This window comes from Electrona antarctica (assembly GCF_951216825.1).
Source record: "Electrona antarctica genome assembly, chromosome: 3".
NCBI classification, from domain to species: Eukaryota; Metazoa; Chordata; class Actinopteri; order Myctophiformes; family Myctophidae; genus Electrona; species Electrona antarctica.
This window is the reverse complement of record NC_136808.1, coordinates 13,661,188-13,678,351: the sequence shown is the minus strand read 5'-3', so window position 1 is coordinate 13,678,351 and position 17,164 is coordinate 13,661,188. Positions and strand designations below refer to the sequence as shown.

General features: G+C 40.7%; 1 protein-coding gene across 1 annotated transcript; it reads left to right on the top strand.

Annotated features, from left to right (window-relative positions):
• Window positions 1–3,104: 3,104 nt before the first annotated feature.
• Window positions 3,105–9,187, top strand: mpc1 (mitochondrial pyruvate carrier 1; the record flags this gene model as incomplete). Its single annotated transcript, XM_079496930.1, has 4 exons — window positions 3,105–3,304; window positions 6,337–6,340; window positions 6,554–6,650; window positions 9,051–9,187. Exons 1-4 carry the CDS (start codon window positions 3,234–3,236, stop codon window positions 9,185–9,187), a joined length of 309 nt encoding a protein of 102 aa, XP_079353056.1. The 5' UTR covers window positions 3,105–3,233.
• Window positions 9,188–17,164: the final 7,977 nt, after the last annotated feature.

Below are 17,164 nucleotides of genomic sequence, written 5' to 3'. Positions count from 1 at the left end.
GTCCATATTTATTATACAACACAATATAGTTTAGAGTAGGCCTATAATAGTGCAAGAAGAGGGCAAAGGTGTGTGTGTGTATGTGTGTGTGTGTCTCCATACATTTCCACTATATTCTAGTCAATCGTAGTCCTGTTCATATAGCCTAAGTCCTTCTAGCAGTGCTGGCCCACGGGAGAATAAATTTAAGAATCTTAAAAAAAAACAAGAAAGTGGCCGCACATGTACACTGATATCCAAAGTGCCTTAATTGGATTAAGCTTACGTTGGTTTCATGTCTGAATGTCTGCTTTAAACGGCCGAAACGTCCTAAATAAAATATTGGCACTTTGGCTATCAGCATGTGAGGCCACTTTTTAATTCTTGTTTGTTCAAGATTCCCTCGATCCTAAGCAAAGATCAAAATATAGGATTTTCTAAAGGCTGCTTGATTTGCGCGCATGTGTTTGAACTTTGAGATAATGAATTCCACTTTTCTTTTTAAGTGTGAATTCATGTGTGAATCATTTGCTCATCAAAAAGAACATCTTAGGCTTTTTATCTCAACGCCTTTACAACTTGTTCTTGTGATCTGGTGTATTTTGCAAGTGAGTCCCTTACGCAATGGATTCATTAATCATTCAACCATCCCATTTATTCACTTCACTTCACTTTCAAAGTTTTATTTTGGTCTTCAGTTCATGTAGGGCCTACAGAATGAAAGTATATACATAAAGATACATTTCTATGACCAAAAAAGGTGTAGGCTGAAGCTAATTAGCTTATTTTGCCTACCCTTACCAACTACAAATAATAGGCTATATGACAAACAAAGAAAACAAAAACAAAGTAATAAGTCTCTGTAAGAATACAGGAAAAAAGAAAAAAATATATAGATGTATGTAGTACATATACCATAATATATTTATAATAGTCACAATATCAAATACAAGATCATAAGACGTGTCTATACTTATTTATCGTCTTGTTTTTAAACATTTTTTTAAACACATGGATTGAACTACATGTCCTGAGTTCCTTGTCACAGCATTTCCACCTTTCACAGATACACAGTGTTGCTTTGTATTTGTTCTTGCAAAAGTTGTATCAAACATCACATGCCAGCATTTCTAAGTTCATATTTGGTTTCTTTTGTCTCAAAAAGCTTTTGAAGACAGTAGCCTATGGAAGTGTGTTGTGGGCTTTGTATAGAATCAACAGGGTTTGTAGATTGACTAGATCCCAGAATTTTAGCATGGAGATCTATAAATAGGGCATTGGTAGGCTCACGGTACTCGCTCTCTTAATTATTCTTATAACTCTTTTCTGTAGGATAAAAATCGGATTGACATTCATTTTATAAGTATTTCCCCATAACTCCACACAGTATGTCATATATGGAACTATAAGGGAACAATATAATAAGTATAATGAGTTTTGATTCAAGATTTCTTTTGATCTATATTTCACTTATAATCAATTAAGACTCCAAGAAATTTGTATTCATAAACTCTTTATATTATTTATCGTCCATGTGACTTCATTTTCTATTTTTTGGTTTCCAAATATTATCAGTTTTGTATTACTTAAATGTAAGGATAATTTGTTTAAGTCGAAACTGTCGAACCATGTATTGAGTATGTTTAGTTCCCTTTCCATTGTCTTCAAAAGCTCTTCCAGATTTTTTCCATGACAAAATAAATTAGTGTCATCCGGAAATAAGACATGATTTAGAAGGTTTGACACATTACTGATATATATAAAATGAAGAGTTTAGGACCCAAAACTGATCGTTGAGGAACTCCAAACTTTACTTTCTGTTTATCTGATTTTACATTGTTTATTTGTGCAAATTGATCTCTGTCTACAAGGTAGCTTTTTAACCAGGAATATGCAGTCCCTCTAATACTGTAATACTCCAAAAACAATTAACAATATTTCATGGTGAAATCGTGTCAAAGGCTTTCTTAAGGTCTATGAAGACACCAGCTGTAAATTCCTTATTATTGATGGCATTGGAAATCTGTTCTGTCAGATTCAGGACTGCCATTGAGGTGGACCGAATTGTTCTAAAGCCATACTGTTGATCACACAATAGTTTCTCAATGAAATTGTCAAGTCTGTGTACAAATAAAGATTTTAGAGAACTGCGGAAGCAGGGAAATTAATTTACTGATATATGATACTGTATATCATGTTTCTGCAACAGACTGACATTTGTAGCATTTTGGCATCTCCTATGGGTCTATTAGTGAAATCACCTTTCTATGCCTTGTTTAGAGGCCCCTCAGTATTAGCCTGGCTAATAACCAGGCTACCTCAGTATGTTATGTATCACAGTGGTTCTCAAACGTTTTCATGTCAAGGACCCCCAAACTCATATGTATTTGATCACGGACCCCCATCTGAAAAGTTATTCGGCCAGGGACCACCAGAAGAGAACATGTGTTATGTAAAAAACATCACAATTATTCAGAATTGTGCCGTGCTGCAAGCTTACAGTTGGCATATATCTATATCCAACATATAAATGGTAGTGTTTAAAATGATCGTGAGGCCTACTATTAATATAACTACTTTTGCTGTGGACCCCCTGGAACCCAAGGACCCATGGCGTGGGCATGTGGTACCAGCTAGGGTATCCGGAGTCTTACCCCATTTTGAGAACCACTGATCTATCAGACATTGTGTTCAATTATATATATTTTTTTTAAAATCACATTTTGTTGTAAAATAGGCCCACACATAGGTGTATCTTTGTGATTTGAAAAGGTCTTGCCACAATTATTCAGGTAGGCTATAGGTTCAGTACTATTTTAATAAATAATAATAAAATCATTAGCATGATTAATTAACGCTTAGGCTAATCTTAATGTCTATGCCTGTGTGTAATATAGCCTAAAGCCGAATCTGTGAATAGAGAATGATATTGATGCCGGTCATTTATGGCCCTTTACTTTATTCTACCAAGGTCAAGTGTAACTAGAAAAAGTGCACCTCTGGGCACAGGTCTCCACCAGGTCAGGTCAGGACATACACCCCCGGTACAGTAGGTGGCGGTATGCACGGTATAATGGTTAACCAAAAGAAGAAAACAATATTACGACAGTGTCGTGAAGTCCAATGTTATGATTTAACCAGTGGTTGAGGTCAGGTATCCCATAGGAGGTGTGTGTGTCCTCTGTGAAGAGACAATCCAAACTGTCAAAGACACAATTCTTCTCAACAAATAAAAGACACCAACCTGCTAAAACATGGCCGGGGTTATTGCACGGAAAGCTATCGATCACCTGAAGAGCAAGGACTTCAGGGATTATTTGACGAGGTAAGACTAAGACGTTATACTATACTATAGTCACAGTTCTTCATGCTAACATGGCTAACAGCTTCAGCCAACATCTAACAGTGGCGGTTGGCTTAAGATTCCACTGTATTAACGTAACGTCTAATGACGGTCTATAAATTAATTAATTTGATTATAATCTATGCTTTTACTACATGATTGGTCTGTTTTGTGGGGTTTTTTCTCTCTTTAATATTAATTGTTTCTCGCGCAATTGTTTGAATAGCATTTGAAGGGCTTTTTCAAACGGCCTTTTCAAAGGACTTTTTTCATCTAAAGTGATATTTTTAAAGTTAAAATTATAACGTAATGCATCATAATTAATAACCTTGGGTCTTTACTATCATCGATTCTGACATTTGCATACAGTACGAAAAGTAAAAATAAGTCTCGATAAAATGCATGCATCTATCATCTATGGATATAGTCTTAATCCAAATGCAGATAGAGGCTAGCCTAGCATAATGACATTGATGTCATTATTGCTTGTTTTGAAGGACGTTTGTTTGTTTATCAGCCCTCTGTTTTAGTTAAAGTTCTAAATATACGTGTTAGTTACATGCGGTATGATAACTATCATGTCTAATATACTGTCATACGGCTGTTTGATATGAGGGAGGGCTGTTTCTGTTTCTGTACTAAGTACAGAAAGTACTACCATGAGCTCAGCTCATGATAGTAATCATCTCACCTAGAAAAAAGTTAATCATTAAAATTGAAGCGTCGTTAAAATCCATCATCCATTCAGTCGATATTGATCATTATTGATTTGTGAAGGCAAACTATAGGCAAGGCGTTTAAAAGCATAAAATACAGGAAAAAAGTTGTTATTATTATTATTATTGTTCATGTTTTCAAACCTATAAAGCCTTAGGTCAGGTGTTCCTAAACTGTGGGTACCGACCCCCAGGGGGGTCCCCACATTATTTGTTTTGGGGTGAGACCCCAGATGATTAGCTTAATGTGCAACATTGTTTTCTCACTACAGTAGTGTATACATGGTATGTGCACATTTCAAAAGTTACAATTTAACGACTTAAGACAGGGGTGTCCACTCCCACTCCCAAAGGGGGCTATATTAGCCAATATTAAAACCCACAAGGACCAACTACATTACCAAATATAATGTGCAAGATTTAAAAAAAATGAAATAAAATAGCCTTTCTTTGACCCCTTCAGAATGAGACAACAATGTACAAGGAATCCTGACAAATGATACTCTGGGAAATGCCCAGGTGAATACAAAACTTTAATGTAAAAATGTCCCATACTGTTCATAATACAATTCACCTTTAGCAAAGCCCCGCCCTCTCCCACTTAGACACTCCCACTTGGACACTTTCCAGCCAGGCTCATTCATTCCAATGTAAATATCATGGATTTTACACATTAAATACTGGTTCGTTTTTGGAACCAGACCTTCAAAATCTCATTCAAATCCGTCAACAAGGCCTGCCATATGCACTGGAAAAATATGTGCATGACATTACTTTTTGAAAACAATGTTTTATCATATAGGAAAACTATCGGTGGAGAGGTTTGTCTAACCCATGTTATGCTTAGCTGTGATTGGACCATAGCAGTTTGGGGCAGGGCTTAGCTATAGAGGATATGCGCGTGACATCACATCATCGTACCTGGAAGTTATGCGGGAATGCCCACTGAGTGGCAAAAAACTACTTTCTGGCCTTTACAGACCATTCAGAAAAGTCCTGTCTGAACATTAAACAATGTTAAACTCACCAACATTGCAGTTGTACGAAAAGCTTGAATTATCCTCTTTCTATCTGCAAAGTTTTTGTTTCATGAAAATCCACCATAGAAACGTTATGAGCTACTTTCTGTCAAGAAATGCCCTGCATTTGATTATTTTTCTAAGTGTCTTGGAAGTGCTTGTTTTCAATAACACAACATTTTGCTGCCTCCTGCATTATGTGACATTTAGAAACAGGTGGTACACAGGACGGTTGAGTGATTTCCAACGAGCGCTTCCAAACTCAAACACTCCATGCTGCTCAATGTTTTGCCACTCAGTCTAGAGGAGGGGGGCATGTCCTGATGGGAAAATCATGCATGTGCATACTATATAGGTCAATTGAGGTATGAAGCTGCGGGCCGCATACAATTGTTCCCTGGGCTGCATTTGGCCATCGGACCGCACTTTGGACACCCCTGACTTAAGAACTTTTTAATACCAAATTGGTCATTGTCTAATATTACTTAAGAAAGAGGCAAACATTGTAAAAAATAAATGAATAGCCGATGTACAAGCTCACTCTGCGAGGCATTGACTGTGGAACCGAGTCAAAGTCAAACAGTCAAATATAATGCCTGCTTGTCGGGGTTCCAGCTCTGCAAGTCTGTCCACTATTTTTGCAAACTGTGTAGGTAACAGTGGAGGTGAGGCATTTAGTTTGTCTGCCCTTGAGGAATAACTCATTTTAGAGCAAACTAGAAAATGAAAATTCTGATTTCAACATTTTACAGTACATTATTTTAGTTATTCTGCCAAAACACATTCCTATTGGCATAATTTAAGTTTGGCTATGTCAGAGAATTCATTGTTTTACACCTGTTCATGCCCAAATAACCTCACATTCTAGAAATCCTGCATTGCTACAATGACACTTGTTTGCTCTTTGTTTTGGGTCTTGTGTTGATCAGTAAACATTGTTAGTTTCCTCCATATTAACAGTCAGTATTGCTAGTGCTACCATGCTTTTTTCCAACTCTAATTATTGTGCTTATCCATGGCAGGATATTTTACACATTACACATAATCTTTAAGTTAGTGAAATAAGTGAATCGATCTAGCGGTTTTTGTGCCTTGCCTTTGCAGAACCACATCTGAACAGACTTCAGTTTCTCACCTGGGGATGTATATATTAGCTTTTTCAGAAACTGTTTGTGGAATATTTTGTCTCATAACATTCAAATTGTATAATTGATCTAATTTCTCTCTATATCTCTCACTTTCTTTCATATGTTGGCCTGGAAATACACCTCTATCACAGCACGGTAAGTGCTCAGCCTTTCAAAACATTTTTGCTCTGCCTGCTGTTCTGTCTGTGCTGCAGTGTGGCCACTACCTTGATTATTTCTTAGTTTTGCACTTTGAACCCATTTACTTCACAAATTAATTTCCATGTTACTTGTCTTGTACTGCATGCTGGCAAATTGTGGCAATATAAATGTATAAATAATAATTTGTTTGTTTGTGCACACATACAGCATTTCTGGGGTCCTGTAGCGAACTGGGGTCTTCCAATAGCAGCCATCTCAGATATGAAGAAGAGCCCTGAAATTATCAGCGGCAGGATGACCTTTGGTGAGCCACATAATATGAACTAGAGATGTCCTGATAGTGTATCGGTATCGGAAAAGTATCGGTATTATTTGTCATATCGGTTCATATCGGTATCTGCGAATATGCCAGTCTAACCACCGATCCGAAACAGGGGTAAGATACTAAGATACTATGGCAGGTAAATAAAATAGTATATCGGGACATCCCTAATATGAACACACTCGGACACAAAACTACTTGGGGTTACATTAGACAGTCATCTAACATGGTCTACTCATATTGAAAACATAACTAAGAAAATGGGAAGGGTTTTGTCAGGAGATGTGCTGAGTTTTTAACTCCAACATCTGCTGTCCAGGTCATCCAAGCATTAGTGATATCCCACCTTGACTATTGTCCAGTTGTGTGGTCCAATGCAGCTAAAAAGGACCTGCGTAAATTACAAATAGCCCAGAATAAGGGCCGATTCATACTCCTATTTTAGAGCCGAATAAAAGTCGTTTCGGCTCTGTAGAGCCTACAATGTGACGTCATTTGAGGTTCGGGGGGGCGGGTACCGTCCTAAAGTCGGCTCTTGGTGCTACTGAAAATTTCTGACGAGCCGAAATAATTTCGGCACTACAGCGCCGAAACAGCGGTAAAATAGGAGTATGAATCGGCCCTAAGGCAGCTCGCCTTGCCCTGAACTGCAATACTAGATCTAATACACTGTTAAATCATCAGAAGCTGTCATGGCTGTTGGTGGAGCAGAGATTAGCTGCTAGTCTGGCTGGATTTTTTTTAGGAACATTTGTTCAAATAAAAAACCAAAATGCTTATATAAAAATATTCATTATACCAGTGATAGACACAGACATAATACCAGACATGTTGCAATGGGTTGATTTACAGTGCCTAAGCCAAGAACTGATGCAATGAAGATGTCATGTACAGGGCAATGACTTTCTGGAACTCTCTACCAGTACGCATCACAGAAATGAAGGGTAAAAGGCATTTTAAGATGGCGAAATTGTAATTCTGTTTGTCAATATACCAGTTAATGTAATCTAGAGTGAATGCACTAACCGTATTTGTTATGCTGTAATGTATTTATTTTTTCTTTTGTGATATCTGTAATTATTTTTTTTGTATGTATATTATTCTGTGAGGACCCCAGGAAGAATAGCTGTTACCAGGTGTAACAGCTAATGGGGATCCTAAATAAACTAAACTAAACTAAACTAAACTAAACATTGAAAACACATACACAGAAAAAATAGACGGATACAAACATTCACTGACATTCACATGACGACATGCAACTCCACACTGTACTGTGTACCATCTTTTCACATTTCTAGTAATTATATAGAAATGTACTGTATACTTTATCTCAAGGCTATTTGCCAACCAAAGTTCCATTAATGTTGATTTCTGGCCCTTATTGTAAGTAGCTCGAGATAATGGAGTAGTGAACAAGGGGCCCTGAGTAAGAATTAGGGATGCACGATATAATCGGTAGCATAATCTGAATTGGTCATATCGGCCATAAAAATGCCATATCGGTATCGGAACAGTCTCAAAATAATCCCAATTATTTAATCGGTTTTCACCAGCAAAAAGAATGAATAAAATTTGAAAGTAAAAATAAACTTTTAAATGTTTCTACATTTAATTGGTGTACTCATCTCATTCATTCAGTTGTGAAAACAGACACTTGGAAAAGAGTATAGGCTATTTATTGATTGATTGTATACTTTATTAACAGGCTTTGGGCCAAGCCCCTATAGGGCCTAGGCTTGTTTCCATTGTGGTCCTCTGTAATATCGGATAGTATCGGCAGATATGACCCTGCAAATAATCAGATTTTGGTCATAATTTCATGATCGTGCACCCCTAGTAAGAATCAACCTGGGGACCACTGTTGTGTTGGGATAAGATTATTGCTTTGGCAATCTGAGAACCCATCGTCAAAAAATAAAGGAAAAACGGCACCCTCTTGTCTTGAGAGACTAGTGCTTTGGTAACACTTATGCACCCCATATCAATAAATAAAAAAAGCTTAATTTGTCTATACTGTACATTCCACTGTTTCTCAACCAATGGTCCACGAGACCCATGGCATAATTAGGCCTTCAGCTGGTCCATGGGAAAATGTTTTAAAATTCGCCCAACTGTGTCCCCGGCGGAAATCTAACCCAGAACCTTCTAGCCGTGAGGTGAGGCGACAGTGCTACCGACCGTGCCACCGTGCCTCTCTCATGTTTGGAATTTAACTATTTCTTCCATAACTAGGACAGGATAGACCTTGACTTGTCCCGAGGGAAATTCAGTCATCATAGCAGCTTATCTGTGATGCCAGCATTGAGGGGCGATTGGATGACAATGTTGCTGTAATAACCAAGGGACCGTTACTCATGATTGTATTCTTCTACATCACAGCTCTGACCTGCTATTCGCTGCTCTTCATGCGGTTCGCCTACAAGGTGCAGCCCCGCAACTGGCTGTTATTTGCTTGCCATTTCACCAATGAGGGAGCACAGCTCGTCCAGGGAACTCGGCTCATCAAATACAAGTAAGTCCTAATCGCAGCAGGTGTTTGTATTACTCTAAGCACATTTTCTGTTGTCCCGAATTTCCCAATGGCCAGCACGTCCCTGCTCAACTACATTCCTAAAAAGGAGCATGGGGCCATGTATCACAATTTCAAAGTCAAAGAATATGTTATTGTAACTATCAGCTATCCTATTGCTATCCCATCGTGTGTGTGTGTTGCGTCTGTGTGTGGGGGGGGGGGTGTTTTTCCACACCCTTTTTCTCTCAGCCACTGCATTCTCATCTTTCCATCTATGTATTTATTTATACTGTGAAATGCAGTTCGCAGAAAAGCCATACAAATGTGTGAGAGACCAAGCAGTCAAAGCATAAGCCCACCCAGGTTTTCAAACTCAAGGTTTGTTGAATAAAAATAAAAATAAACAAATTATTAACAAAAGATTCAACCAAACAGGGCCCTTAAGAGGTCAACAGAAAATAACTAAAATAACATGTGACAAAACGGGAAGTGAACTCAACTAACAGACCTGAAATAATGACGCATGAGTGACTCTTGGTTTCACTTGTTTTGTGGCGCTCCTAGCAGCCAACAATATTGTCTGTCATTATTGGCTGGCTTTGCTAATCATCACCTTTCCAATTTTCTTAATAGCCCCAGAATGTCTGTAATCTTACATACATTATATGTATTCCAAGTACACAGCCGGTATCCTATCCTATACTATTGGTCCTATCCGTGCATGGTTAGCAGACTGACCATGTCAGCATTTAAATTTGTAGCTCACCCAGTAATTAATTCCTAAGACTTCGAGTCAGATATTATACAGTATATACAGTTTCATATCCATTTGAAGGTTCTGTCAGAAAACGTGTAAAAAGGTAAAATATCGCCACTTTTCCACGAGGAAAAGCTGGACTGAAAATATGAAAACTTCCTTTAGTTTAGGGGAACAGTCAATGTTTGGGAAGCACAAATGTATGGGGCACACAGGTGTGTTGCGATTGGTGTGGGGTAATTGATCACACCACCTATTTTGTGTGCCCCGTACATTTGTGCTACCTAAAGGATGTTCAGTCCTGCACTCATTCCAGGCCCCTCGATGGAGAGAATGTCGTCTGTGTGCAGCTCATGGAAAAGTGGAGATATTTTACAAAACATTAGTTCGTTAGCGCGCTCGGTGGTGTCTCTCGTGGCTCAAGTTCGCTAGATGGCGCCCGGGCCCCTACGTCGCGGTCTAAAACTGTTATCCCCTAGTAGGAAACGCGGAGGGGATTCCATACTCGCCTCTTGGTATGGTCCTCTGCATAAAGCTGGCTCCACCTTCAGCCCCCTCTTTTTCCCTTCCCTTCCAGGAACAAAGATTAGCATTAGTCACAGTGCATATTCTCAATAAACAATACTAAACTTGGGGCGCCCGTTGGCCTAGTGGTCCAGGCGCATGCCACATATAGGCTCTGGCCTGACAACCTTTGCTGCATGTCTCTCCCTCTTTCCTGTCTGTCTTCACTGTAACTATCAATAAAGGCACAAAAGCCAAAAACAAATCTTCAAAAAAACAACAATACTAAACTAACTGTTTTTTTTATGTATTTATATTACTGCAAATGCCAATACTAGAAGGTAGAGTGAATGCAAGTGTGAGTTTGAGGAGTGAGTCTTAATCTCAGTGTGAGGCTGTGGTCATAGCCCTCACAAAATGAGAGAATTGAATGGTAAAATTGTATCTGTTATATTGTTTCAGCATGGAGAAGAAGCTGAAATCTTAGTATCACAGCAAAGCTGATGTACTGTTGTGGGAACCAACGCCATGTTGCGGCCCTGTGGCTGCAACATCCACCTCAGCCTGGACATCAACAAAGCACACCTTCAGTAACATATAAGTGATCATCAGTAGCACTTAGGATCGTTTTTATCATAACTACATTTTGTTACTTGGATTTTACAAATGAAAAAACACATTTAGAATAGCAAGCTAGGTAATCCATCAAATACCTTGTAAGGTACGGTAGGAAACAAAACAATGAATTCAAAATGTATACAGGACTTAGGTTTGAGATCTCAGCTTTGTGTGCTCTGGGGCTAGAAGGGGACTTAAAAACAGATGAATTCACAGCTAGTTATGGCTTTCTGTTCTATTTTTAGTCGGGTCTTTGAAACAAACTGGGCTACTGTAACCTGGTCTAAGCAGGCTGCTGCTGGTAAAACATGAACTGTGGTTTGTTTTAGATTGTCATTAATATACTGTCACTTTATTAAGGTGTCATACTCATTAATTTATTCCCTGATTTATGGATTGATTCTATGTCCTCTCATGCTTTTGTGTCCTAAACTGGTATTAAAGGACTTTAATGTAACTGTGTTTGTACATTGATTTCTATTTTCGCATGAAACCTCCATCTATTGATTATTGAATGATACGTATCAAAGTCACGTATCACACACATTACAAATTTCAATGTAGGCATGTGTGTATATTTAGTGTACATGCATTAAAGTTCTCAGTCGCCACAACTGATTCCAGTCATTTGGAAGCATGTCATAAAAAATAGCCGATCTACAAGTGGAAAATGTGTTGCAAGCTTTTAGATCTGTTACTTTCGGTGAAGACATTTGTATGTGTGTGGGTCGGTGGGGGGAAGCAGTCTTTTTTTCTTTTTTTTTTACAATTGCAAATCACAGATTAAGACTTGACAAGTCCTGACAAAATGTTTCAGTCATGAGATTTTATTTTGCTTTATGCCATGAGTGCATCGTTGTATACTGTATACAGTACACACTTGTACACATAGGCTACTGTTAATCCACAAAACATATGTATGCCCAAAGTTCAAAATCTTCAATCTGGTCAGTAATCTGGTAAAACTATATAGCTTGAGGAACTGAATATAACATGGCCCTTCTCTTCACCAAACCATGCTGGTTCTTTAAAGCCCAAACCACACCGATGCAACTAGTCCTTGTATTGCAGCAAAACTGTTTAAAGGACATGTGACTGTCACACCAATGCAACTCCTTGCAACTGCCATTGGGGATAATGGTTGCCGGTTGCTTGCAAGGAGTTGCATGGTGAATCATTGGTGTGGTTTGGGCTTAACTCGGAGCTTGTTTATGTTTATAAGTGCTAAAAAGAGTTCAAATGGATCTACATGTGCTTCTCAACACAGCCATATTTTACAGCACTGTATGCTCTGTATGTTGACAAGCTTTATGGTTATACTGATTTCCTTTTCCAGCAGCATTTGGCACCTGCCCACAGTGCCAAAACTACTAGTAATTGGTGTACTGAGCATCATGGTAGTACTGTGTTTAACTGACCAGCCAACTGGCCTGACCTGAACCCCACAGAGAATCTGTTTTATTGTCAAGAGGTAGGTGTGAGACTAGATTCAACAATACAAATGAGTTTAACGCTGCTATCAAAGCAAACCAGGGCTACCATAAAACCTCAACAGTGCCACAGGCTTATCACCTCCATGAGTTCAACAAGGGTCGCCATCTCAGAAAATGAGCGTCCACTATATAGTTGACCGTGAAGAGCAAAGGTCAGTTTCTCAATGGATTTGTCATCTAGGAGGGTTATTAAACAAATTGAGCCCCCATGTAAATCGCAAAAATGCGGGGAAAATTCATGAGAGCCCCCAATCCATATGGCCACCACCAAAAACCTGTTAAGGCACAATAAGGCAAAATTACCTAAAATTCATTCTGCTTACAGTAGCATGTGACGATTGTGACGTGTCAAACTAGGGGGTTTTCATAATTCCGAATCCATTCCAAGCATTAGTTTTGCACAAAAAAACACTCCTTGGGCTAAATACAGCCATAGCCGTCATCACAAATGTGATGAGGTCATCACATTGAGGAATTCAAGAATTCAAGAGGGTGCACAGTGATATCCCTGGAGCATTTTTTGTTATTAACCCCTTAATGCCCGAAACACTGAAAATCCACCTACTAGGTCTAAATGCATCAAATTGGCTTTCTACAGTGTTTATGAATGTGGATATGCACAATGAATTAGATTTGTGATTAATGCATTATTAACTAGAACTGCACTCTGTCGAGTGCCTACTTGCTTGTTGCACACTAGTAGGCCATAAAGGCCTACTAGTGCTCAAGCAGAGCGTGCAAGTACTGTAGACCGCTACAAACTTTCAAATCTCAGCCTCTCTGTGAAAGAACGTTTGCAATATTGAATTATTAGGTTTAGCTATTTGCTACGTACCTTGCTTTTGGAGGAGAAAAGTAGTATTTTGAAGTATTATGCCTGTTATGGCAGTGGTGTCAGATTACATACATGTATACCGACACTGAAACATGTCATCGTTACGTCACCATCGATAACCAATTATACCCTGGCATTGGTACATAATCTTCATCACGTCATGGGACATCCGCGGAAAACATACCTGCACGGTCTGCTTCCGTATGTCCGGGGCCAGCATATGACGTCATATGCATTCTAAGGGACATTGGTACATATCTTCATCACGTCATGGGACATATGCTTCGTAGCATGACGGAAAACATACCTGCACGGTCAGCTTTGTGCCAGCATATGACGTCATATCATATGCTGCTATGGGACATGTGCATCGTAGCACCTGACTGATGACATTACTTGCACACTCTGCTTGCACAAGTAATTAATGCATATTAACCCCTTCATGCCCGTAAACCACAACATTCCATAAAAATATATCTGTTGATATCTAAATGCATCAAATCTGCTTTTTAGAGTGTTTATCATGGATGTGGATATGTACAATATACTGTATATGATTTCAGAATAGGGCATTTTTTTATATTAACCCCTTCATGCTTAAAACAGCAAAATCCCATAAAATACAATAATAATCAATGCAAATGCAACACATTTTCATTGCAAAATAAATGCTTATTTGGAAGTGGTCATGTCCACCACATCTCCTTGATGAATTAACTCTCTCAGGCCTACCGTGAGCATTCTACACCAAAACATCAACAGAACATTGTGTGCATGGCATGGCAAATATACACAGGTTTTCATTTTTGCTTACAGCATGCACACTTTATAATTGCACAAATGTCATCTGGGGCAGGTTTGTATTCTTCAGGTAGATTGTTAGGGCTCAGTGGCCTTTTTCCATCCAAACTACTCTGGGTCCCATGCTGGTGGACTTGGCTTTCTGAATTTGCATTCCATCCTCAGTGAACATAAGACTGGTGCTAGCTCATAGGCGAGGGCATCCTCCACATGAACATCACAGTCACTAGACAGGAGTACGATGACCCTTGAATAGATATCATTTAGGTCATACACTTTGGAGTGTATCATTTGAATGGATTTGGCTGGTCCTAATACTGAGAATACTTATAGATAAACCAGTCAAAAAACACTTGGTGTTTGAAATACACTTGTGCTTTCTAAGGTGGGATTTGGGGCCCTAGGATGAATACAAAATGAATATCAACATCCTAATACTGTCCAATACTTGGATAGGGAGGGGGCTGAAATTATGACAGGCAGTTGCTGCTGTCAAAATATGAGCCCCCCAGTCAAAAAACACTTTGTGTTTGAAATAGACACTCGTTCTTTCTAAGGGGTGATTTGGGGCCCTAAGGATGAATACAAAATGAATATCAACATCCTAAATGGTACAGTACAGTCTGGTACAGTACAGTGCAGTATTGTACAGTATGGTACGGTATAGTACAGTACGGTTCAGTACCGCACCCAAATAGTCTGACTGAGCAAGTGGGCACCCTACACAAGTGGCAACCTGGACAACTGGCCACCAACTGGCCAACTGGATGAGTGGGCACCCGGACAACTGGCCACCTGGATGAGTGGACCCCCGGACAACTGGCCACCGGGATGAGTGGACCCCTGGACAACTGGCCACCTGGATGAGTGGGCACCCGGACAACTGGCCACCTGGATGAGGGGACCCTTGGACAACTGGCCACCGGGATGAGTGGACCCCTGGACAACTGGCCACCTGGATGAGTGGACCCTTGGACAACTGGCCACCGGGATGAGTGGACCCCCGGACAACTGGCCACCTGGATGAGTGGACCCTTGGACAACTGGCCACCGGGATGAGTGGACCCCCGGACAACTGGCCACCTGGATGAGTGGACCCTTGGACAACTGGCCACCTGGATGAGTGGACCCTTGGACAACTGGCCACCTGGATGAGTGGACCTCCGGACAACTGGCCACCTGGATGAGTGGACCTCCGGACAACTGGCCACCTGGATGAGTGGACCTCCGGACAACTGGCCACCTGGATGAGTGGACCCCCGGACAACTGGCCATCTGGATGAGTGGACTCCCGGACAACTGGCCATCTGGATGAGTGGACCCCCGGACAACTGGCCACCTGGATGAGTGGACCCCCGGACAACTGGATGAGTGGACCCCTGGACAACTGGATGAGTGGACCCCTGGACAACTGGATGAGTGGACCCCTGGACAACTGGATGAGTGGACCCCTGGACAACTGGATGAGTGGACCCCTGGACAACTGGATGAGTGGACCCCCGGACAACTGGATGAGTGGACAACTGGCCACCTGGATGAGTGGACCCCCGGACAACTGGCCACCTGGATGAGTGGACCCCCGGACAACTGGATGAGTGGACCCCCGGACAACTGGATGAGTGGACCCCCGGACAACTGGATGAGTGGACCCCTGGACAACTGGCCACCTGGATGAGTGGACCTCCGGACAACTGGCCACCTGGATGAGTGGACCCCCGGAAATTATGACAGGCAGTTGCTGCTGTCAAAATATGAGCCCCCCCAGTCAAAAAACACTTTGTGTTTGAAATAGACACTCGTTCTTTCTAAGGGGTGATTTGGGGCCCTAAGGATGAATACAAAATTAATATCAACATCCTAAATGGTACAGTACAGTACAGTGCAGTATGGTACAGTACGGTACAGTACAGTACAGTGCAGTATTGTACGGTATAGTACAGTACGGTTCAGTACTGCACCCAAATAGTCTGACTGAGTAAGTGGGCACCCTACACAAGTGGCAACCTGGACAACTGGCCACCAACTGGCCACCTGGATGAGTGGGCACCCGGACAACTGGCCACATGCATGAGTGGACCCCCGGACAACTGGATGAGTGGACCCCCGGACAACTGGCCACCTGCATGAGTGGACCCCCGGACAACTGGCCACCTGGATGAGTGGACCCCCGGACAACTGGCCACCTGGATGGCGTGGCGCGAGACCGTCTGAAGGCCGGTCAAGTTCTATATTCATTTGTATTTTTCATTGCAATAAAGGTGTTATTGATGATATTTCATGTTCTGTGACTTTAATAATGTCAAAATAAACGTTATGACATTTGGAAATAATCTGATCATTTTATGATGTAGGGTGTAGGCTATATAAGTCTGAAAAATACAAGGCGGATTTTCACATAGACCTACAGTATTTCACATATTTCATTGATAATGATAGTCTTGCAATTTGATATTTAAAATAGATATTTGACAATAACTAACTAACGAACCATCATGCAAAACATTACGCTTTTATCCGCACTAATACTATCCTTTCACTAAAGCCACCGGACTAAGGTGCGTTCGGAAATAGCGCACTGAGCGCACTGTGCAATGTAAACTAATAGGCGAGTGCCGAGTGCGCTCCCGGTGCGCATTTCCGAACGCACCCAGACCCGCCATTGGACTGGCCCCATCAGAGCCATAGATTGAGACAGAGTTACGAAAACTCCGTTCACTTCATGGGTCCAGGCCCCTTCTTTATATTCTTGGTTTGTCCCTAAAAGGGACAACCAGAAGTTTACGGAATGCATATATGCTCGCGCCGCCGCGCGAGTACATGAACCACGTGACCAGGCTGTTTTCTGCCCCCTCAATGTCGTAACTGAAGTGAACGGAGTTGTAACTCTCCTTTGATGGCCCCGTTCTAGAGGATTCTCTTATTTTGAAGAGATCGTCCACTGACAGGAAGTCTTGCGCACACCCATGGCACACA